At 39.8% G+C, this 24,804-nt stretch overlaps 1 protein-coding gene across 1 annotated transcript in view; it reads left to right on the plus strand.

The window, feature by feature from the left end:
- Nucleotides 1-24,804, plus strand: part of CCDC178 (coiled-coil domain containing 178) — a gene marked incomplete at its 5' end in the record, with an annotated part of 479,198 nt that overhangs the window by 322,770 nt on the left and 131,624 nt on the right. The window contains one exon of the mRNA XM_036885068.2: nt 5,893-6,032. Within this exon, the coding sequence (XP_036740963.2) occupies nt 5,893-6,032 (140 nt within the window). The remainder of the gene's footprint in view (nt 1-5,892; nt 6,033-24,804) is intronic.

Here is a 24,804-nt window from a genome sequence, read left to right on the forward strand (position 1 = left end):
ACATTTCATTGTTCACATAGTAATAGTTTAAAGTCAAGAGATAACAGAACATTTAACATGATCTATGAAAGTCTAATTCACAAGTCATAACAGGTCCTAAAGGGGCCAAGAACAGCCTTCCTCTTGACCGACTCCCCCAACGTACTCCAAGTATATAATGACCAGGGTGACAGGACAGCTTTGCTCGCCGCCAGGTAAAGAAAGCAGCGGCTCCAGATTCAGGTCACGGATGATTTCCTTCACAAAGCCTTTTCCTCTCCTGCTCCCTCACCCGGTAGAAACAATAGCACCAGATGGAATCATTCTGATTCCATTACACTTCTTCATCTTCCCACTCCAGCCTGTAATCCCTGGTGAAGGGTTGTTTTTTATCTTCCTAGTCCCTGGGGTATCACAGAGCTGGATCCACAGAGTAAACTTACTGAAGTTTTGTTAAATAAATGATTGATAAGCAAGTAAATGGATGAACAGCTAGATGTGAGGATGCTCTGGAGTGAAACTGATGAATAAATACCAGGGACACAACTTCTGTTTTTCTGGAGGTTCTGGTTAGGGAGTCGATTCTTTCCGACCGTGAGACGAGAGTGAGTGCGGAGCAAAGGCAGGGACCCGGCCGCCCGTGGAGCCCTAGGGGGACCCGGGAAAGCCAGGAGCCGCTGCAGTGACCGCTGCTAACCAAGAATAACAGCGGACGGACGGTCCATCGGAAGGGATCACCTGGGGCAGCCGCACGCGGTCACATCGGGACAGGATGCTTGGGACTGAAACAGCTCTCTGACGGTACATGGTTGGTGGGACCTGCCCCTCTGCTTGGCAGGCCGCACCCGAAGGCCAGGATATGACGCCTCACTCCAAACTGAGTCAAAGACATGAGGACTATTTTAGTAACATTAAAGTAATTGTAAATAGCTACATAGGTTTTCTACACATACATGTATAGTACAGATATCTTTAGAATGTTTGGGCCAAGTTTTTTCTTGTAATCTCCTTTGCCATAGTCCATCTTAAATAAAAAAAAAAAATACAGTTCAAATGGATTCAGACTTTCTCTCCTGGACCTCCGGAAGCCTCAGTGGGGGTGTTACTCTGAATGCTAGAGCGGGGCAGCCCTCAGCTGTAAAGGTCTGTATGCCTGGGTGCTTGGTCTTGCCAGTAAATACATCTGGTCTGTTCAAATTATGGAATATAGAATCATGTAGGTCAAAAGACACAAGATACTGGTTATTTGTGAGCAGCACATCCATTCTGACCTAGCAGCCCATTTTGTGTATGTCAATGAGCCATGTGTTAGCCAGATTATAGAAAGACAGTGGAAGTAGGCTCAGAGCAAGGAGAGATTCTTACTTGATTTGATTGTGTGGTGTGATTAGGTTTTATAAAGACAGCATTGAATAGTGTTAAGGAGGGCTGCCTCACGTCTGTGAAGTAAGTTTTGGATTGGTGAAGAGTATGTGATCTGGAGCCTGGGGGTGAAGCCGAGGTCCTCTGCTTAATATGTGTATAACCTTGCACAAAACATTGGGTGTTTCAGTCGCTCTGGTTGCATAACAAATACTCCGGACATCATAGCTCATGATTGTGCATGTCAGAAATATGGACAGGACAGAGCGGAGTGACTTACCTCTTGTCTCTGACCCATCAGTGGAATGGAAACTAGGGATCAGATGCATCCTCAGGTGCCTCATTCCCTCCTGGTTGATGCTGATGCTGACAGTGGCCTGAGACCTGAGCTAGGGTTGTTTTCTGGAACACCTACACAACCTCACAGCATGGTGGCTGGTCCCAAGGGTAGTGAGGGCCAGATGGTAGCTATATTCTTTATTTAAACTAGCTTTTTTTAAAACTAGCTTTTCTTAAATAAACTAGCCTGGAAAATCATGTGGCATCATTTCCAGTTTACTTTATGGGCTGGATAAGTCACAAGTGTCCCCAGGTCCAAAGGAGAAACAGACTGTCTTCCTCGATGAGGAATGACAGTGTTTTGGAAGAACATGTGGAGATGAAAATATTTCTGTGGCCATTTTTGGAAAATATGATTTGCTTCACCTGACTTCCCTTTGCCTTATCTTCCATTTCCGTCAAATAAGGATAATAATACAATATAGAAATTGAGACAGATTTATTGTCTGTGTTCTTTCCATTGGGTATGGAGTTCATTAGTTGATGTTCAAGCTCAGCCTTATTTCTAAGTTCTCATCTATATCACAAGGTGAAACATGAATAGATGATATATGCTTTATATTTTTGTTCAAAAAGAACCCAGTTCTCTGATTCTAATATCCTATTCCCCACTTACCAGTGGGAGAAGTAGAGGTAAGGAAGAATACTGAGAAAAACAAATGAAATGGAGAAAATGGTGGAGAGCTCCAAGATGAAAAACTTGAAGAATAAGAAAGGTCAAGGCAAAAAAGTGGAGAACTACTATTTGTATAACTTGAGGTCTCAATCTGCCTTCATTTTTCAGCATTTTTGGTGACAGAAGAGGAAGTCAGGTCTTTCTCTGACAATGGTTTTTCAGTACTTTGGAGATCATAGGCTAATTAGGTAGCCCAAGAAAAATGCTGTGTATGGTTTTGAGGAGCTCACATACCTTGTGAAGGTCAATGACGCACCACAATAACTCTTGTTAAGGCTGTACAACATGGTGTATCCTTATAAAATGTTCATTGCAAAAACATATTATGTGAATTCTCTTTATGTACTTTTTAAAAATCTTCACCTCTCCAGTAGCGTATTATCAAATAATATAAATGAATGTGTATAATAAGTGGTTATACTATCAATAGATTATTTCATAAAAGTGAGCAAATAAAATTTGTGGCTCCAAAGTGCTAAATACATGCATTTCCTAACTTACTGTATATGTTCATTCATTCGTTTACTGAAAATTTGTCACCCTTTTGCATCAGTTCTGCTTGTGCGTTGTACCTGGAGTGAGCAAAATGACGGCTTCAGCCTCATGGAACTTGTAATCTAACTTTCATTCAGCCCTTTATAAACATAATCTTCATTTCCTAATACAAAATTGGGGTAAGAGGCCATAGTTAGTCTAGCAACATTAAAGTTTAACAAGCAATCTGGGATAATAGAGAACAAAATTCATCAAGTTTAATTTTTTCCTTACTACCTTCTACACAGCATGAAAACCATGAACAGACAAGAACCAGGTCTCTTCTCTTCATCAGGCCATGTTCCCAATATCTCGTCATTTTAGTCATTAATAATGGGAATGGAATATATACCAATAAACCCAGCTTTGAGAAAGTGTTTTATTTATTTAACCTTTTGGGTGAATTTAATACATATGGAAAACAAATGCAAAGGTTCAGAATTCTACATTCTAATTATATATGTGTGTGATTTTTAATGTAAATCATCCCTGTGAAGCCACACATTCTCAAAATGCACCATTCTGTCTCAGAGCTTGGGATACAGTAGTTGCTAAGTGAAATTTTGAATAAGTGAATGAAAATGAGTGAAATAATATTATAAATCAACTCAGAGTGCCATTATTTTAACCTACAGAGATTGCAATCTAATTTTTCTTTAATGGTTTCAGGAAAACATTTTTTTTTCCAAGTTTGTATTAGCCAAGACCTAAAATGGAAAGAGTCTACTGATAAAACTCAGCTGAATTTGAATTTAAAAACACATGAAAGTCATCTTCTCTTTTTAGTGTTTTGTCATATTTTTTACCTCAACTCTTATGCCCTCAATAATATTAAATATCTTCTGTTACTATCCTTTTATAAGCTGTTCGACTGCTGTGATGATAGCTTTCTTTCTCCTGGACATCATTTCCACCAATAATTTTCATTCCCTCTTTGTTTCATTTGCATGTTATAGTACTATTGGTTAAAATTAAACCAGTCAGAATTGTGAAGTGGAACCACAGTTAAACATAAAAACATTTTCAGTGTCAGCAGATACCATTATTTAAAACAAAGAAAACTTAAACTTCATTGCACATCTGAAGGTCACTGACTTTAAGGAATTGGTAGTGAATTGGCAAATCCTATACATTCATTACTGGGAAATGATAATGTAAAACATGACTGATGTAACAATGTTTTGAAGATTCATTGGTTTAAATACACAGTTTTATTTCTTGTTCTCTAATTATGGTATATAAAACAGTAAGAACTGGTGTCATATAGAAATTTGAAATATATGTGTTTGGAAATAAAACTGCATATTACACAGTGAGCCAACCATAAAGCATCAAACATATCCCCAGTTAAGTTCCACTAAATAGGTTTAATGCAAAAACGTCACAATTTTTAGTAGCACCCCTATTTAGAGTAGCCATCTAGGGCTTGAAAGAAATGTAATTGGGAAGTAGAATATCTCAGGTATCACAGTTATGCTTATGTTAAATCAAACAAACAAATGAACTAAAATTATTCTTTTTCCTGTCTCCAGTAGAACATTTATCAAAATTCCAACTTACTTGAGATTTAGATTGTAAAAAGAATTGTAACCATCTTTTCAGAAGTATCTCCACCAAAGAAAATGTTCATAGATGCTTTGTACTCCTACCAGAAATAATTCTGTGTGATTTTAGGCTCATTTACTAGATACAAGTTTCTAAAGTTTCAAATTATTGTGCCAGAATTAGGACAAGGATATTTAAAATGATTCTCAGTTCATCACTTTGGCTTTTGAAGACCAGCTATGACATGATATTAATCACTAGGGATCAATATGGATTCCAGGCTTTCATGAGAAATATGTTTGTTGACCTTAATAAATCTTTAAGTGTGTAAATATAGAAATATTTGTAGAGGCAGTTTTCTCCTGAATTTCATTTCCTGTATGCACACTCATATTGCAGTATACTTTTTAACAACCTACACTAAACGTTTGCTGTGATGGCAGTTTTCACAAAGCAACATTTTTAATTGCTTCACAGTGGTTATTTTTATATCTAGTTATTTAATCATCATCATCATCATGATTAATCTACATTTATGTGTATTGAAACTTTTTGCCACTGTAAATAATATTATGACAAATAAAGCATTTTGCTCAGGATAAATTCCTAAAAATGAATTACTAGATTAACAGATTTCAAAATATATAAGGCTGTTGATCAATTCCGTATTTTTTGAAGCAGACAGAGAAAACTTTCTGTGCTAGAAATGTAAAAAGTACCAGCAACTAAACTGAATTCATACATGTAATTGGAAACAACAGGTACAGCCCCTAACTTCCTGATAGGTGGAATTGTGGAAGCTATATTCTAAGGGCTTTGTATTAGATTTGGCATCTGTTTATTGAGTCCTGGAAGGTGCTATACATTTTCAACTACCGCAGATGTATTCAGCCTTTAATACAGTCAAATTCTCCCAGTTCAAATCATGGGTCTGTGATGGGTGTCCAGATGTGGGACTCTTTGCTCCTTGTCTTCTACTCTTTGCTTCTCCATGTTTTGAGTGTTTTCTAGTCATGCCACCACTTTGAACCCCTTGGAAATAGGATTCCACGTTTCCAAGTGTCTTCTTCCTATTTGAGCCTTGGGAGTGAGGAAATGTAAAGGGTGTGGGAAGCTGGAAAAGGCTCCTGGGAGCTGAGTGGGGCCTCCCCAAGACTGGGTCTCCCAAGGCATCGTGGAGGGCAGCCCGGGAAAGAGGAGAATCCAAGGTTAAACAGGCTCTGATGGATCAGTGCTCACACACACACACACACACACACACACACACACACACACACACACACACACAATCCTGCATCAAGACAGGAAATTATGAAACTAAGGAGGATATTGATGTCAGAGAAAGTATCTTTTTGGTTCCATTTTTTTCCTACAAAGATAATTCAAATGATGTAACAATCTAAACATAAAATGATTTTAATTAATTGTATGTATGTTTTTCTTCTAGAACATGCAAGATGATTCACTAAAAGAAAATCTGCGTTTAGCTCAAGAGTACCAGAAATTACAAACTACTTTCTTAACAGAAAAGGACCACTACTTCAATCTGTACAATGAACAGTTATCACTAGGTGGTTCACTTAGAGATAAGAAACAGGTAGGTTTTTCTTATATTCTAAAAAATAATGATTTACTTGACATAGTACAACAAAAACTAGCAAATGGTCAGTCAGGCGGCCTCCAGTCTGATGATGGTTCCTTAAATACCACAAAACGATGGCATATTTTCTTTCTGTAAAGTGATTTTTGTAATGAAGTATAGTTGATATACAATCTTTTATTGGTTTCAAGCGTACAATACAGTGGTTCACCAGTTACCACATTATTAAATTCTCACCCCAACTAGTGCAGTTACTGTCTGTCAACATAGAAAGATGTAATGAATCACTGACTCTATTCTCCAGCTGCACTTCCATCCCCGTGACTAACTTATATCATGATAGAGATTTTTGTGCCCTTTATCCTCCTCTCCACCCACCCACCCCAGCCCCTCCCCCACAGTGAACACCATCTCTTCTCAGTGTCTGTGAGTCTGCTGCTGTTTTGTTTTGTTTTTACATTCCACAAGTGAGTGAAATTATATGGTACATGTCTTTCTCCGCTTGGCTTATTTCTCTGAGCATAATGCCCTCTAGGTCCATCCATGTTGCTGCGAATGGTAGGATTTCTTTGTTTTTTATGGCTGAATAATATTCCATTGTGTATATTATATGTACTTCTTTATCCACATGGAAAGATGCTCCATATCACTAATCATCAGGGAAATGCAAATCAAAACCACAATGAGGTATCATCTGTTTGTAAAGTTTCTTGTGTATTTTTATCAACCCTTGGAAATTAAATTTTGAAAAGATATTTGGGAAATTAAAAAACTTTGTTTCTAGTCCACCATTTTATATTAATTTGGTTTTAATTACTATTACCTAGAATATAACATTTTTATAGCTCATAGATTTAAATAGGTTATCATTGACTTGAAACTTAAATTCTGTCTATAGGTAACTTTTCATGATGCACCTCTAAATTTTCCTCATGATGTACGGGCTCAAAATCTTGGTTTTATTTTCTTAATACATATGGTGCTTGATTAGAAATGTAGAGAAATAGATGACCCTTTCTGGTTGCCGGAAATCACTGGAAATGCTAGAATATTTTGTAAAATCTTCCATAATAATAAAAGTGGAAGAGTAAGACATGCAATATACCACAAATAAAAGAGGAAAGAGAGAACTCCATTACTAGTCTATTAAGGTATAGCCACTTTCTTTATATTCTTTCCAGATAGATACTGGTGGACAAAAAAATTATTCCTTTGACTCCTTGTTTCTTCTCGAATTTAATCATCAAAACATAGAGGCATGATGATTTTCTCACAGTCCACCCAGCCATAAGAACCAGCAGACTGCTAAGCGATCCTTTGTCCTCCTGTTGTTGCTGTATTTCTGTACTATAAGTGAGCAGTTTAGAATTCCAGTGCTATATTTATCCTCATTATTATGGAATATTGGGAGGACAGAAGGCCAGGGTTTGAGTGCAAGTTCTACCAGTCTCTGGCTCAATAGCGATCTTGGCAAGTTAATCCTTTCTGGTGTCAGTTTCGTTATCTGTAAAATAAGATTTACCTCAGACAGAAATTGATAAGGAATATTGCTTCGACATAAAGGGCCCCCATACAGCTGCCTGTGGCTGGAACATCCATCCAGTGTGCCTGTCATGAGCTTGCTCCCGTTTCCCATCTGTGTACTCTCCGGCGGGTTAGAGCTTCCAAACATACTGGGACAGGAAAAGGGTATATTTTTCTCTTGAAAATTCATTTTGAAGTAGTGGCAAGATGAAGGTACATCAAAAAGTTAATGTTTTGGGGGGAGAATTGAGAATGCCACTTTATGCTAAAATCTCAGTGTCCTCAGATCACTGTGTAGGATTCGAAGAACAGGCACTAATGTATCATGGCCAGTTCATGCATTTGACATTGTTATTGTGGTTAAACATGTTCTATTTGTTGCTGATGATTACGGAGAAGAAAATAAGCAATGGCTGTGCTGTATTTCCTTTTGTAACCAGGAGGGAAGCAGAAATGAATTTTGAGTATACTTGTTACCAGTTTTGTATAGAATGAAATCCTTTCTCGGCAGACAAGGACAACTTACATATTAGAGGACAAAGGACAAGTATGTTAGATATCGGCACAAAAAGTAGAGCGCTCATTCCTTTGAAAGACATCCGTAACATACATTTCCACAGTGAGAACAAAATGTCTGGATGTCCTTTTTGGAATTAAAGCAAATCTTGGTTCAGAATCCGAGGAGTGAGACCCCGGACTGTGCAGACAGTGGGGCGTGCTAGGACATTGGTTTGTGTGTGTGGTGATCTCTCAAACGAATCACTTTTAGCACACCTGTTTCAGGGGAACTTTCAAAGATTTATTTGTACTTCCAATCATTTTTCACTCCCATCCTTCAGCAGTAGAGGTCATTAAGTGCAGGCTGCCCTTGTCAGTGTTACGTAGGATCAATTTGCTGAAATGGACAGAGAGGCCTTATTGATGCTGTTAAATCTGTTATGAGAAATCGTATGTCACTAACGTCTAATGCACTGCTTACAGTATGGAATTTGGCCATCAAAACTGAGAAAAACGTTTAATATTTTAGCCCATTTCCTTGATATTGCAGCCTTTCCCATATATGTATGTTCTGTCCTTTGGCCAGTTCAGTTTTGGGAGCACAAAATCACTGTCTGACCTGATTCCCTTGTCCGCTTCCCCTGTCAGGTAGATGGATCTCACTTTTTGGAATTCTGCATATGTTTGTCCTGTTTTAGAATAATTCCATTGCTTCTGACTCTACATTCCTTTTGACATGGCCAATAATTATATTTTGATTATTGTGCTTCTTAGGGAATATTATTGTCTCTCCACAAATTTTACATTTTCATACTTCTCTGTATTTTTAGGCCAAGAGTAGGAAGGAAAGCTTAATGGAGGATTTAAAAAATTAAGGAAAAAATGATGTCTCCTTCCTTAGCACGATTTTATCTACAGATGGTTCAAATGTTAGATGTCATAGTATCATTCTTGGTGATAAAGTCATGCCTGCTTCTTTGGCATGTGTGTCTGGATACTTTCCTGTACTTGGAAACTTTGAAGTGATGGATCTTTTCCCCTTCAAAAATCAGAAACAAACAAAAATGATTATGCAGAATTCTTATTTGCTCTGTTCATGGTGGTACTACAATAGAATCTCACCTAAAACTTCTCAGATCTCAAAATTTTAAATGATGCTGAAGAGGAATGAAGAAAAAATAGCTGAAAAACAGGTTGTACTTCTGTGTGAAAATGGGCATTTTCCTTAAAAGCTTTCAAATATATTTTTCATTTTTTCTTTTTGAAAAGTCCAAGAACGTATTGTTAACTGAGTGTTTGTTTCAGTTGTTGGCTCAAGTTCTGCAGGCCTGGGAGAGGGGCAAGCTGAGCAGCTGTGGGTGTGAGATGTTGACCAGAAACAAGATCTCTTCCAAAACTGCCTAAAAAATATTTTAAAGTCTTTTGTAAGCCACTTGAAAGCTTAACCTTTGTCTATTCCAATTCTAAGGGCTTTTAACTAAGGTAATACAAATTATTGTAAGGGAATGCAATTATTACAGTCAGTCAGTGCTTGAGAAGCACTTATGTGGACCCAGTATTAAGGTCTTACAATTTGCGAACATTATCTTTGTAATGTGCCTCTGCAATCCTAGAAGTTTTTCTGTTATTATTATAGTCATCTTCTCCCATATGAGATGTGGCACTGAGATTGAGCGTCCACAGCATCAGCTGAAGTAGACGGACAACAGACGGAGATGGGAGTCAGGCTCAGGGTTTTCTTACACCTGTTTCATAAGGACGACACTTCCTCTACACAGACGTCACTAGACAATCCTCTACACGTTTCATTGGGTTTTATAAAGCATGTAAAAACCACATTGATTATGTGTATGTCTCTGGTGTCCAGACAAAACAGATTCTTTGATTCACTAATTGCTTTTGTAATTTTATCTCGCTGGAGTGATTTTTTCAATGATGATCTTCTGGTGGGGAAAGACTACCTATTTAATTAGAAACTTCTTAATTTCCATGGGGACTGTAGATGGGTTTTGCAACTGTAGCACTGTAAAACTTTTGAACTAGAAGCGCTTTAGAAATTTTACATTAGAAAGATCACTTTACAGATGAGGAACCTCAGGGCCAGAGTGGCTCAGTTATCTGCCACATATACCGTTAATTAGAGGAAGAACTGGCTCAGGGCACAGCTGTCTTAACTTGCATTCAGATGGTCTCTCCTGCAGATCGTAGATGATCATGTGCTCTGATGTTTTTCAAAGGCACAAGTGGACTAGTAGCTGGGGAAGAGGGGTCACTGTCTGGATATGCCGACTGGCGCATCATCTTTAAGTGGCCCGAGTTTGTGAAGGAATCACATAGAGACTTGAATAACAGGATTGCTTTGGAGCTCGAGGGTTACTTCTGGGCCTCACACAATTCAAGCACTTTTCACTCATTATTCATTCAATTACTTGAATAAGTTTTAATCATGCATTGTACTGACATCCATGGTTTTGATTTGGCGAAGGGCGCAGGAGTGTGCCGCGTCATCTGAGCTTCCCTGCTGAAGGCTGCCACCCTAGCGTCCACGGGACTCTTTTCTAGAACAGAGCACAGAACCCACCGCCTTCCTCTCCCCACCCCACCAAGGGAAACACTCAAACTTTGCGATTTGATCTGCATCGCCCAGGTCTCAGGGGGCGGAGTTTCCGTCCTGCGTTCTCAAGAATGCTGCATCACCGCCGAGTGCCGCAGTGCGCTCCCTCCTCCCTCTTCGGGGTTTCAAGCCGGCTTTCCTGTAACACTCACGGAACATTGATTTGCTCAGGCATCAAAGTCAAGTCTAGCAATAAGCAAAATTCTTTCCCTAAAGAAATATGAAAACTTTAGTTTTTTAAGGATTTCATATTGCTAGTTTCCTTCCATACGTTAAAATTAGGCTTTGAGTAGCAAGTTTAGTGTGCTTGCTTCACTGTGATAGTAATTCACTTCTTTGCTAGGAAAATAATAATTTAAATAGTTTTTGCCTACAACAGCTTCTTAAAGACTGTCAGTACCTCTGCCTTCCTTTCTTAAGACACAGGTTTGTGTACACACACACGCGCAAATTTGTTCTAAAGAAGGTGCCTACTTCATAGCCTGCTAAGCTTGAATTAAATTCCTACTGTCCCCTTTCTCTGAAAAAACTTCAAGATAGCGCTGAAGGGCTTTGGTGATCCATGGGCCAGGAATAGACAGCTGGTTATCTACTGTTTTATCCCAATGAGTTTCCCTTCTGTTGTCTGAACTCCATGAAAGAAACAACAAAAAACTAAATGTTCCTGGCTAATGCCTTAGAAAGGCCAATTCTGCTTAAACCAATTCTTTACTACCAGTTTTGGGAGAATTTTATGATATCTTTTATATAATTTTGAGACGATTTTCTGGTGGAATTGTATAGCAGTAAGCATCTTTTTTAACGTTAGCAACACCTTAACGGTGATTATAGAGTGTAATATCCATGATATCAAAGACACTCAAGATAAAATATATATATATATATATATATAATATCAGTGATAAAATTTCTATCTATCTGGCTATCTATCTATCTATCTATCTATCATCAGTGATTCTCCACCAAGAGCTATTACTGTCCTCTGGGGTGTATGTGGATGTCTGGCGATGCCTGGAGATACCTGGGGCAGGGTTGGGAGGGGCGCTCCTGGTATCTAGTGGATAGAGACCAGGATGCTGCTAAAAGTTCCACAATGCACAGGACAGCCCCCACTTCACTCATGTGCGTGCGCACACACACACACACACACACATGGCACACTGCATAATACATCCCCTTTTTAAAGATTTAAACAACATTTGCGTATTAAGGATTCTGAGAAATCACAATTTAAGAAACCTGTTAACTCCCTTAATCCTGAATTTCCTGTTGTCCGTGGAACCCTTTCTTAGGAAACCTATTTACACTGACTTAGTATTTAATTGATTAAACCTTGGAAAATATTATTCTATATAGAATAGGAGAAAAATTCATGCCATGAATTTATATATTCAGGAATTTTTGTTTAATATAACTTCAAAGAAAAGGTAAATAAAGTGTTCTTTATGTTACCTGTAAAGGCCTAGAAAAACTTCAAATATTTTCAAATAAATTGGTTATATTATTTGGAACCATTCATATTCAGAACCCTGACTTTTTTACCTGTAGTGCCATTACAAAATGAAATGATAATTTTTATCACTCAAAACCCATTTTTTAAAAATTGTAATAAAACAAGATGTTCATTGTATGTGCCTTCTATGATAGATGTATTTTCTACTTAGGCTTGTCTAATGCATGACTTGAACTGCAATCGATTTGCAATTCAGTGAGAGTATCAGAATAACAATTTTTTGGTAGGGAACTACACATATGCACCACAATGACATAAACATTTGAAGAACTGCTCTTGTAAGCATCTTTCCTCAAATCTACAGAGCTTATCTTATAATCATATATAAAAATGCATATTCATATCCTAAAAGTTCTCTCTAGTTTATTATTTCTTCAGTTTTACTCTTACTGAAGGTGGGAAGGAATATCTATAGATAATTTATTTAGTCCCTCTGAGCCTCTGAAAAATGACAATATCAATGTCTTCCTAACAAGATTGTGGTAAAAAATACACAGTAGCAGTGAATGTTTATGAAGCACTTACTAAGCGAGGCATTTTGCTTATTTTGTATATAATCTAATTTACTTCCCCAACAACCTTATGGAAACTAAATCTATATTTTGAATATAAAGCACCTAAAATAGTTTTTCACAAACATATATTTTGCACATAGAAGATAATGACTGCTGATATTGTTAATATTCTTTAGATAAATATATGCCCCTGGCTTCCTGAATCAAATCTTGGTGTGGCTACTTGAGAATACTGGGTGATTGTGGGGCGAGAGGACAGAAGGGCAGAGTAATGGTGACACTATGATGATCAGTTAGAGAAGCAGGTAGGTGCTGTAAGGAATAGAGTGATGGCCGGGTAAGCTGACGGAGGGCTACAGAGGAGGAAAGCAAGTATATACAGACATGTACAGGTGTACATGCGAAGGTGTGAGGCAGAGACTTGGCGATGACACGTGGCTTAGCCAGAGTTAGAGCCAAATCTCATACTAAAAACACTAAATACAACATATGGATTTATGAAAAGATCCCACTCACAATAGCTATAGCAACCAAAATTTCCCAGAAACAACCCTGATAGGAAATACATTATTAGAACCTTCATGAAAAAGTCTGTAAAATTTCACAGGTGGAGAAGGTTGACAATACAGATTACACATGCCGTGACAATACTTAGTGTTTTAATTTGACGGTATCTGATGTCTTCACATTGCAATTTTGAAGCAGTTCTGAACAGCGCACAATCACCTTGGTCATGACACAACTAAACAGGAGCTTATTTCTGTCCGTATTTCCAGAAAGCACATTTTGTATAAAGTGAAATGTGCTCTATGTTCTGTGTATAAATATTCTGTGTATACCTGTATACATCTGATTTTCCTGCTAAGGAAGAAGTTACTCAATTTTTTGAGGTTCTATAATTCACTAGGGACTGACCCACAAGTTATATTTCTTCTGTTTTTTGAAATGGGCCTCAAAAAAATATATAAACAATTCACCTGTACAACCTGCCCCTTCAGTGCTTCATAATAAGTGACTATGGAAACATACTGTGAATGGGGGGCTATTGACAATATTTCCCTTTGTCAGCTGGTGGGTAACCCTCACAGCTTTCCTAGCAAAGTAACCCTGCATATGACAGACCCTTTCTTCAGTTTGTACCCTTCTATCACAGTAAATCACAGTAAATCACTCACTTAAAAAGTGTGCACAGAGCCAACACACTATATGAGAAATGGAAAGACAGGAACTTGGTGAATAATAGAGTTTTAAAATTTGGGGAAGATATAAAATCATTTTCAAAATGATCTCCTTTGGTGCTGGTGATCAGAATTGTGTGGTCTTTCAAGGAAAAAGCCTCATTTTAAAGAAAGATATATGGAATGTTCTCATAGGTTATTGAGAAAAGTATATAAAACAAAGCTCCTATCTGCATGACATACACAGAAAAAGAGCAAAAATGTCATCTGTCAAGCAGAGAAGGATTTGGCCTGCTTGGCTCTGTGCATCAAGCATGCTGCAGCAATCTTTTGATTCTAATAGGAAACTATAGTAAGGATCATTGCACTAATGCATGAGGATTTGTGATAATGTTGCAGAAATTTTACTGTCAAAACTGAACTGCAGTGTAATGACTTTTGTTATCATGGTTTCTAATAACCATTCAGCATGAATTGACCCTACATATGTTTTGCTGCAATAATGTGTCAGTAACTCAAACAGCTAAAAAGGGAATAAAAAACAGTCCATAACATACTGCATATATGACTTTGTGAAAACCTTTTTCCATTCTTACTATTACCAATAATACAATTATAACACAGACACTGTGCAAACTGGGGAATCACATGGAAATGAAAGCTTAGGGTTGCTGCAGCAGTGCTGGTCAAACACCTGGAAAGCATTCTGCAAGGAAATGCATTCTCTGCTCCCCTGAGAAATGGTTATTCAACAGTCCCACACCCGGGGGCCTGTTACTCTGTTGTTGGGAGACTGGTGCATTTCCCTTTCCCCCCTACAGTGGGCAGTTTTTTTTCCCTCTTAGGAGAATCTCTGTCTTTCTTTCTTCCCGTTGCATCTTTCTCCCACCACTGCAGTGCGTCTCACTTCAGCATCTCCTCATTGCTATAATTAGAGAGAATAAAGAACTGCACTGTGTGCCTCCTCCACACAGTCAGCATGCTGCACACTTAGAGTGTGTGCAAGGCATTGAATGCTGCCCCTGCCACATCCATTAGTGACAGAGAACACTATCATTACTATTATTCCCTTTTTACTGTTTAACTCACGAGAAGTCTATGAGTCACTGTGAATATTCCCATTTATCACCAGAAAACTAAAGCTCTGGTAATATCTTGTGAAGTACCACGGACTAGGTGCTCAGACAACAGAGATGTGCGGGCCCACAGCCCTGGGGCTGGACGTCCACTGTCAGCATGTCGGCAGGGTGGTGCCCTGAGGGCCGTGAGGGGAGGATGTGCCCCAGGCCTCTGTCCATGGCCTGTACATGGCTGTCCTCGTCCTGTGTCTCCACATCGTCTTCCCCTGACACTGGGAACGTTGGGTAAGGCCCACCCTAATGACCTCATTTTAACTTAATTACCTCTGGAAAGAGCCCATCTCCACTTACCATCACATTCTGAGGTTCTGGGGGTTTGGACTTCAACATGTGAATTTACGGGGAGCGGATGCTCTAACGGCTGTTCTGGTGTTCGCTGTGACGTGTAAGTGGGAACCAGTGCTGGGTGCAAACCAAGGCCCCCTAGACTTCAGCCCCTGGGCTTGCTGCTCTTCCACAGCTTCTGATACCCCTTTTCTCTGCCCTGCCCAACCTATTATCTATATACTGTGTGTCACTGTCCCTCTTTAAATGCAAAAGTATTCCAGTTATAAATATTTTCTAACACCTGTGACATTGAGTGTGTCACTCACACGAGTGTGGTTAAGAAGTGCTGCTAAGTGATGAAGTGCTTTTTGGTGGAGGGATTCTGTAGTTTTACATACGAGTGTCAGATCATTGGAGTTTCCTGTCAGTGGTCAGAGATCCAAACAGAAAATTCCTTTTCCCACTGAAGGAACTTTAAAACTCCCCTCCTGTTGACTCAGACTGCAGGGAATGTGTTTGTCAAAGCAGATGATCCTAGTCCCACAGAGAATGCAAGAGGCGGGGGTCTGTGCTGAAAAGGAGGGGGAGAGAGGGCCGCTGCGAGTAGCACGGCATTCAGCCACAGAGAGAGGGGAGCAGGCCCCTCTGTGGGGCCGGAGGGTACGGCACGGGCGTGACCTTCTGGAAAGCACAGTGGCGCGGCTGCATCACACACACACGCACCCCAGCCAGGTGCTGGGAAATAACATGATGAAGAGTGTTATAGGAATGGGTGCTGAAATGATAGGCTGTTGACAACTCTATTGTGCAAATGGGATTTCTCCCAAACCTAACAGAGATTTGGGGGGAAAAAAAAGAGACAGAGTGATAATAAATAGGAACTTGCACTCCCGAAAGAACACAAGAATATGATGGTAGTTAAAGGAAGGAATTCTGTAGTCCGCCTCCCCCCAGGCCTCCCGTCCTGGAGGCGTGTGGGCTGAGCGAGCGCGGCCACTGGTGAAGCCCTCCCGAGCCTGAGGAGCTGCATCTGCGAGCTGGACGGGCACTTTCCCACCTGAGATGCAAGCAGTCAGCATCCCTCCTGGGTTTCTGCGGACAGTCCGCGTGATGCCCTCGTGCAGCTGCGTCCCAGCAGCAGCCCGGCCTGGAGATGAAGGCCTGGGGCCTAAACAGAGCCTGCAGGAGTCGGGTTTATCTCCAGCGACGCCTCACCACGTGTCAGGTTTCAAGTATACAGAAATAATTCCAGGAAAGACCCGCACCCACAACGGTAAATACCACACCCACTTCAGACTTTACATCCTTGGTACTTATGGAAGAAGACAGAAAAGTATCTCCATGAATTTACAGAAGAAGATAAGGCAGCCAAGAGCACTGAATCCAGGCAGACTGTGTGTGTGATGGAAACAGAAAGGTACTTCGAATGAGCAAACAGCAAATGCAGCAAGTTTTAAAAATCCAGATGGCCAATATGCATAGGAAAAATGTTTCTACCTCTCTAAAAATTGTATACATACAAATGAAAATGAGGTACAAGTTTTCAACTCTGTTCTTAAAAGAATAGTAAGGCTGATTATAAACAATGATGGTAAGGGGACTGCGTGGGAAAAGAGGCATTCGTGAAGGACGAGAGCTCCGTTTGTCCGTCTGTCTCGTTCGGTCACCCACAGTTGCTGCCTTCCTGTAAAACTGAGGCACTTGAGCTCCTAATGTATGTCTTTTTCACCATCTCATAGCCAGCTTGTGTATCTTCAGATCTTCCTTTCCATTGGACTACTCCCAACGTCACACACACATACTGTCTCCAAAGCCCACTTCTGATTCCACATCCCTGAGCAGTTCATCTTTTGTTAAATTTTGGGATGAGTTACCTGCATTTCCAGTCTTCACCGTGTCACCTCCCTTTCTCTCCTCATCAGTGGCCCCCGTGAGATCAGGTCCAAGCATCTGTCGGGCTGCATCTTGCCCAGTATTTGATCACTAGTACTGGATCACTGGTTAACCGCTCTCCTTGAAGAAGCATCTTTTGCCTTGCTCATGACACCATAGTCCCCCATTTTCCTCCCCTGTCCTGGGCATTCTGTGTCTCCTGTATGAGCAGTTGCTACCTGCTCTTCCCCAGCTTCCAAATGTTGGGTTCTCCAGGGCTCAGCGGTAGGATCCATGCACTTTTTAACTCATGTCCTCTCTTTAGAGGGATGAGTTGTATAAACATAATTTTGAACAAAGAGGCCAGACAAAGACAGCACATGCTATATGATTGTTTTTAACAGATACAAACAGGCCAAATTCATCTGTGCCCTTAGAAGAGAGAAGGGTGGGATGCAATATCTGGAAGAGGATGTGAAGGGGGTTTGGCGAATGTCAACGATGCTTTCCTTCCTGATACAGGGGATGGGCTCAGTTTGTGAGTGATTAATTGAGCCACGTATGCATGATGGGTATACTTTAATGTATATATATCATCCTGAAATTAAAACAAAATCATTCAGTGACTCACCACCAGATTGAGAATAGAGCCTATGCCTCTTGCCGGCCCCAGACTGCATGATCCAAGCCCCTCACGACCTGCCGGCCACTCTCACCCTCCTCACTCTGCTCTAACCACAGGCTGTTCTTTGCTCCTTGGCCACTAGACTCGTTCTCAGCATGGCATCCTGAAGTTTCAAACCCTTCCAGATGTACATTTCCCCCCAGATTTCCTATACCTGGTTCCTTCTTAACATTCAACTGCAGCACTAAAAGTCCCTTCCTCAGAGCAGCCTCCCTGGAGCCCCTAATCTAACATTGTCCCATGTTGTGTCACCCTATTTTATTTTCTTCATGACACTTAACACTCTGATATTTTATTTTATGTTTATGTGCTTATGGTCTATTTCTGCCAACTGAATGTAAACTCAGTAAGAGCAAGGAACTTATCTTATTCACAGCCCTAAATTCAGCACCTAGAAAAGTGCCTGGCAAATATTTTTTCAGTTATTAGATGATCGTTCCTGGTGGGGCATCTAGCATAATGTTTGTACATACCCACTGAGGCAGCATTTCTAATTCTGGGAATTTGTAAGAATATAATCTGAAACAGTCTGTGAAGATGCAGGTGCGATGATGCTGACAGAGCCGCTCATGGAGGGGAGTCGTCACATGCCGTGCTCCGGCCCGTCGCAGTGCGCAATACCACCAGCATGCACCAGAGCATTAGTCTTTAAAGGGTTGTCTTTTTCTGGCTCATCATGCATCCTTTATCCCCCTCCCCACCCAAATCGCCCCCGCCACTCCAAAAGGAATGACATAAGTAGCCATGGTACACATTTAATTGAGAAATTAAGCTATGATTCAACAGGTATGATTCCTATTTTGTATGAGCATATGTATTAGACTGTGGAAAGCTGTGCCCAGAAGTTACCAATCCTAAGGCTGGGGGTGTTTTCACTGGTTTCCCTATTTCTTTGCTTGCTTATTTTTATGACAAGCACTTACTACGTCATATTAAAAAGTATAAAGCTACTTTCATGTTACAGAATAAAAGCTAAAAACTAACAAGGGTTTTGAAATAAGAAGTGGGCACTCCAAAGTACATACCATGGGATTTTTGAAAAATGCAGGACACCCAGAAAAAGGAATCTAGAAAATCCCCAAAGCAGGTATATCCCCATGTCCCACTGTAAATTCTTTTTATTATAATTCATTTGCTTTGCTTATTTAAAATAGATAAAACTCTCATTAAAGAACGTGGGTTCATTCATTGCCATGAGGGTTTGTAATCTTCACAGTCTTATAGGAATCATTCTATCTGCACACAAGGGTGAGGTGGACCTTACCTGAAAATGTGAATCAATGTTGAAATAAAGAATAGGAAAAATATGGCATCCCTTAAAATATATATTTACAAATTTAAAATGATTTTATTTTTCTATGGTGATGGCACACATACTCTTAAGGAATTAAGGAGCATTTTCACCTTCTTTCAGTCAAGGATCCCTGGAACGAACAGATTTGATTGTGAATTCTGTCTCTGTTTAAGACTCTGGGAAAGTCACCTAGCCAGCTTTTTCCTCCAGTCCCCTTTCCTCCTCCACTGCACAGAGATACAGGGCAGGTCATGTGGGTGATCACGTGGCACAGCCTCCCAAGTGTCAGCTGGCTGAGAGCTGAATGACCCGCCATGGGATTCCCGTATGGGCACTGTCTTCAGTTTCTTTTATCGCCAGGAGCACTTTTGAGGGCAGCATCTTCATATTTGCTTGAAATTATTTGTGTTTGCTTTCTTCTTGACTATGTTTTTAGAATATGGCTGTGTCCTCTCATTAAAAAAGAAATACACACAGAAGGCCAAACATTTGAAAACAGAAAAATGACCAAACTTTATTTGACATTAAAAAATACAGTTTTAGTGAATAAAGCTGGAAACAAGTAGTTGATGGTGATTAAAACAAAGAAAAGAAAAAAGGAGTTCTTTTAAGACCTTACACGCCTTACTTCTTTTAAGACTTTCCAACGGAGCATCGGCAGTTTTCACAGCAGCAAAACAAATTTCTCCCAAGTGTCTGTTCCGTTCGTTACGTTATTCCATCCATTCTATCTGGCACTTGATCTGAGTAAGTTCACAGTAGCCTGGGGGGTAGATGAGCACATGGTACGTTCCCTGATGCGGTTACCAGACAGCAGCTGACTAGATGCCCAGACCAGTACCTGGGAGCTGAGTCAAAATATTATTGAAACCTCAGTTATACTATTCAAGCATATTGTGCATCCACTTACCCACAAATAATGTGGTTAAGGTCATATTTTCCCCTATTTGTCAATGAAAATGTGACAAAGAAACTATTCCAAGACCTCCTGATAATAAGACAGATTGTCACCACCATTTTTTCTTGTCTCTGTGGCTTTATCACAAGCAGGATTAAAGGGGTCTGGCATCATCTGCTGCTCAGAAAACTATGTTGGTGTTTCCTAGAACCCAAATTTTTCCAGGAGATTAAAACTTGATTGGTTACTTCTGGTACCTACCCAGGTATCTAACCAAGTCTGATTCTTTACCTCTTTAAAGATACATAAATTATCCAAATTATTTTCATTTTGGGTGTAAGAGGCCCTTAAACTATTACAGAGATTCCTTCTTCCCAGTTTTCCTATAGGCAGCTGCTTTTCCTGCTCTGTCGGTCTTTGTGTGTAGAAAGCTCTTTTTGCTTTTCTACTAAAGCCTACACGGCCGACTCGTTCTCCTTGGCGCCCATCCTGCCAGCCGTGTTATTCCCGACCAACAGTTTGCACATGCTTTTTCCTAAAAGGTAGTGGAGAAGAAGTCAGTTAAGTCCAGCCTGTTTACTGCTCACTATGGAAACCTCTTCATTCAATGAGCTGCTGTAGTTAAGTAAATAATGATGGGGCACATTACTATTCTTCCTTTCCCATCTTTCAGTATAGCTGTTATTTTCCAGTCCTATTCCCTAATTGATTTGAAGATGTATTCGCTTACTATATGGTATTTGTGTTTCACTGAAGGGAGATCATTATAATAGTTTAAGATAATAAGTTGAATATACAGTCACTAAACTGATCCACTTACATATTTTCTTCATGTCCACATTCTAGTATTAAAAACACTGCAGTTTGATATTCTGTCTAGTTTGGGTTAAAAAAGAAATGGATAAGTCATATTAGAAATAATGTCATAGAACTAAAGTGTAGGTTAAAATGGTAACCATGTTATTAAAATTGAAGTAAGCCTAATAACAGCTGAAATTTTCCCATGTTTTAATGGACTGGAAGCCATGTTAAATAAATGGGTAATTTTCCTAAATATTAGGACTTAAAACTTTCCAGATATTACCAGAATATAAGGTTTTTCTTCAGCATATATAGCACAGGTGTGCAGAAATGCAGACATGTAACTAATAGGCCATCTTTATGTCACCTGGTTATGGGCTTAATGAAGGAAATGCTGTTGCTTTTTGTTGGTTTTTGCTCTGTTTTTGGTGGCAGTGCCATTAAATGTTCTGCATTTTTCCAGTTTGTGTAAAAAAGTGAAGTTAACCCATTTTGAGAGAAATACTCTCCTTTTATAGAACTCCCCACACATACTCATCACGTTTCTCAAAGAGAAAAGCAGCGTTTTCCCTCAGCAGCAGATCCACTGTACCTGCCAACAATGAGAAGGTTCCAAAGCTCAGCAAGAATGTGCTGCTTCAGAAAATGGAAACTCTAGGAAAGAAAACACACAAACTTTGTGGGGTAGGTAGAGGACATCAGACCACACAGTCACTTTTTCAGCAGTGATGTTTGTGGAGACCAGCACCCTACTATGCAGTGGGAAGTCAAAGGCAGCCTGGAGCACCCCTGCCAATGCGGTTTCCTCAGAAGATGTTATAAAATCACTACGGCAAGTATTTCTAATAGAGAATTACATGGAAATTCAATAATGGCTAAATTTATTAGATACAACAAACTTAAATTTCCATAAAAATGGCATTTATCCATCAGAAAGTTAGCTCCTATTATAAGTGATGCTATGACTATGTCCATAAATAATTTAATAAGTTACTTTAAGAAACTAAAGAAAGTTGAGACTCCTTACAACACATCCCAGACTTCACAGTGAAATAAATACTTGTACTGGGTCTTGAAGGTGGTAGACATTGGAGAAGAGAAAGACATGCATGAACTGAGACCAAAATATGGGAGAACATTGGGTCAGCTGGGAGCTGCGAGTAAACGTGAGGCAGAAGGAAGTACGGACGGCATCTTGGAAAGTTGGATGGTGGGTGAGGCGAACCGAAGACCTGGGAGTTGAATAAAGCAAATCAGGAAGAATCCTACATACCCAGTCTGGTAGCTTTGGATTTTATCCTCAGGCATTGGAAAGCCCTTGAAACATTTTAAACCTGGCCTGGCCATGGCATGACCACAGTTATGTTGTAGAAAAGTCACCTTCAAGTAATATGAAGGTGGGCATGCATGATGTGGGCTCAAGGCAGAAAGTCCACGTAGGAAATAGTGACAAACCCTAGGATAAAGGTGGTGATGGACCAGTGACACGACGGCCACGCGAGGAAGTGAAGGACACAAACTGGGAAAATACTCAGGGGGCAACAGCAGAGGGACTCAGTGACTTGGAAATGAGACATAAGGCAGCAAACTGAGTCTGACGCTCCTTCAGTGATTGCACAGCTTCTGCCTGTATTTGGGGGATTGTGCCAGTCACCAGAGGCATGAACGTACCTTTGGTTTGGGTGACTGTGTCAAATCCAAGGCAAGATGCTTGAATAGCTCACACAGTTTCAGAGAGAAGACAGTCCATCCAGCTTGCATGTGTTGAGTTGAGAAATTGGCGCTGTAGGGTTAGCACTACCAGTACACGTCAGAATACACATGAAATACTGGAGGGAGAGCTAGAAATCTGGGAGTGTTGAATTGCATTTCCAAAACTTTGCCTTTTAATTATTTTTATGAGATTTTGTAAATATCATGTATTTATGATAAATACTCTGACACTTAGTTGGCAGGTATTCCTCTAAGTGTTGTGCATGTGTTACCAATTTATCTTCAGAATCAGGCAATACATGAATTATTATCATACTGCTTATACAAAGGGGGGCAGGAAGACCAGAAAGGTGCCCCTGGTAGGCCGCGGACCTGGTAAGCCGCAGACCAGTATGTGGGCCCGTGGGCCCAGCTGGCCGCCGCCTCAGTGTCCGCACTGAAGAAGGCGCCACTGCATCTGCAGTGATGTCGTGCTTTTCTACTCCTGCCTCCAAAAAAATAAGCACTTGATTGAAATACATTTTCAGTACACACACATGAATAGTTATTTTATTTATCTCAGTTACATTCTTAAATAATTATATTTTAATATGCTATATTTGGTAAGAATCAGTTGAGTACTATTGGAAGTGAGGATTCTGCTCACAATTTTGTCGTCGCAGGATTTTAACTCTCTTCATTAAGTTCTGGACATCTATATTTAAGTATACTTAAAAGTTATTTTACAAATTATTAAACTATAGTAAAACCTGAATATATTAGAATTTACAAATAAAACATCAGTTCACCTCTGACAAAACTCAGAGCATTTTCCCAGTAGTAATGCCTTGCTTCAAGTATCAAACACTTAGCACATCCTTGGTGGACTACGTCTTGAAACTACTGACTTATTACCAAGAAATTATGGTTTCCAATATTTTTTTCCTGTGTGATCTCTATATGACTGGACCTTTGCCATTTTTCTTTAGCTTTTTATTTTAATTTTAATTTTAATTTTATTTTGGTATCATTAATCTACAATTACATGAAGGATATTATGTTTACTAGGCTCCCCCCTTCACCAAGTCCCCCCAACATCCCCATTCACAGTCACTGTCCATCAACATAGTAAGATGCTGTAAAATCACTACTTGTCTTCTCTGTGTTGCACAGCCCTCCCCGTGCCCCCACACACACTATACATGCTAATCGTAATGCCCCTGTTCTTTTTTTCCCACCATTATCCCTCCCTTCCCACCTGTCCTCCCCAGTCCCTTTCCCTTTGGTAACTATTAGTCCATTCTTGGGTTCGGTGCTTCTGCTGCTGTTTTGTTCCTTCAGTTTTCTTTTGTTCTTATACTCCACATATGAGTGAAATCATTTGGTACTTGTCTTTCTCTGCCTAGCTTATTTCACTGAGTATAATACACTCTAGCTCCATCCATGTTGTTGCGAATGGTAGGATATGTTTTTTTCTTATGGCTGAGTAATATTCCATTATGTATATGTACCACCTATTCTTTATACATTCATCTACTGATGGACATTTAGGTTCCTTCCATATCTTGGCTATTGTAAATAGTGCAGCGATAAACATAGGGGTGAATCTGTCTTTTTCAAACTGGAGTGCTGCATTCTTGGGGTAAATTCCTAGAAGTGGAATTCCTGGGTCAAATGGTATTTCTATTTTGAGCATTTTGAGGAACCTCCATACTGCTCTCCACATTGGTTGAACTAATTTACACTCCCACCAGCAGTGTAGGAGGGTTCCCCTTTCTCCACAACCTCTCAAACATTTATTGTTGTTTGTCTTTTGGATGGTAGCCATCCTTACTGCTGTAAGATGATAGCTCATTGTGGTTTTAATTTGCATTTCTCTGATGACAAGCGATGTGGAGCATCTTTTCATGTGTCTGTTTGCCATCTGAATTTCTTCTTTAGAGAACTGTCTATTCAGCTCCTCTGCCCATTTTTTAATTGGGTTATTTGCTTTTTGTTTGTTGAGGTGTGTGAGCTCTTTATGTATTTTGGATGTCAACCCTTTATCGAATCTGTCATTTATGAATATATTCTCCCGTACTGTAGGATACTTTTTTTGTTCTATTGATGGTGTCCTTTGCTGTACAGAAGCTTTTCAGCTTGATATAGTCCCATTTGTTCATTTTAGCATTTGTTTCCCGTGCCCAGGGAGATATGTTCAAGAAGAGGTCACTCATGTTATGTCTAAGAGATTTTTGCCTATGTTTTTTTCTAAGAGTTTTATGGTTTCATGACTTACA

Source organism: Manis pentadactyla, chromosome 6 (genome assembly GCF_030020395.1).
Source record: "Manis pentadactyla isolate mManPen7 chromosome 6, mManPen7.hap1, whole genome shotgun sequence".
NCBI classification, from domain to species: Eukaryota; Metazoa; Chordata; class Mammalia; order Pholidota; family Manidae; genus Manis; species Manis pentadactyla.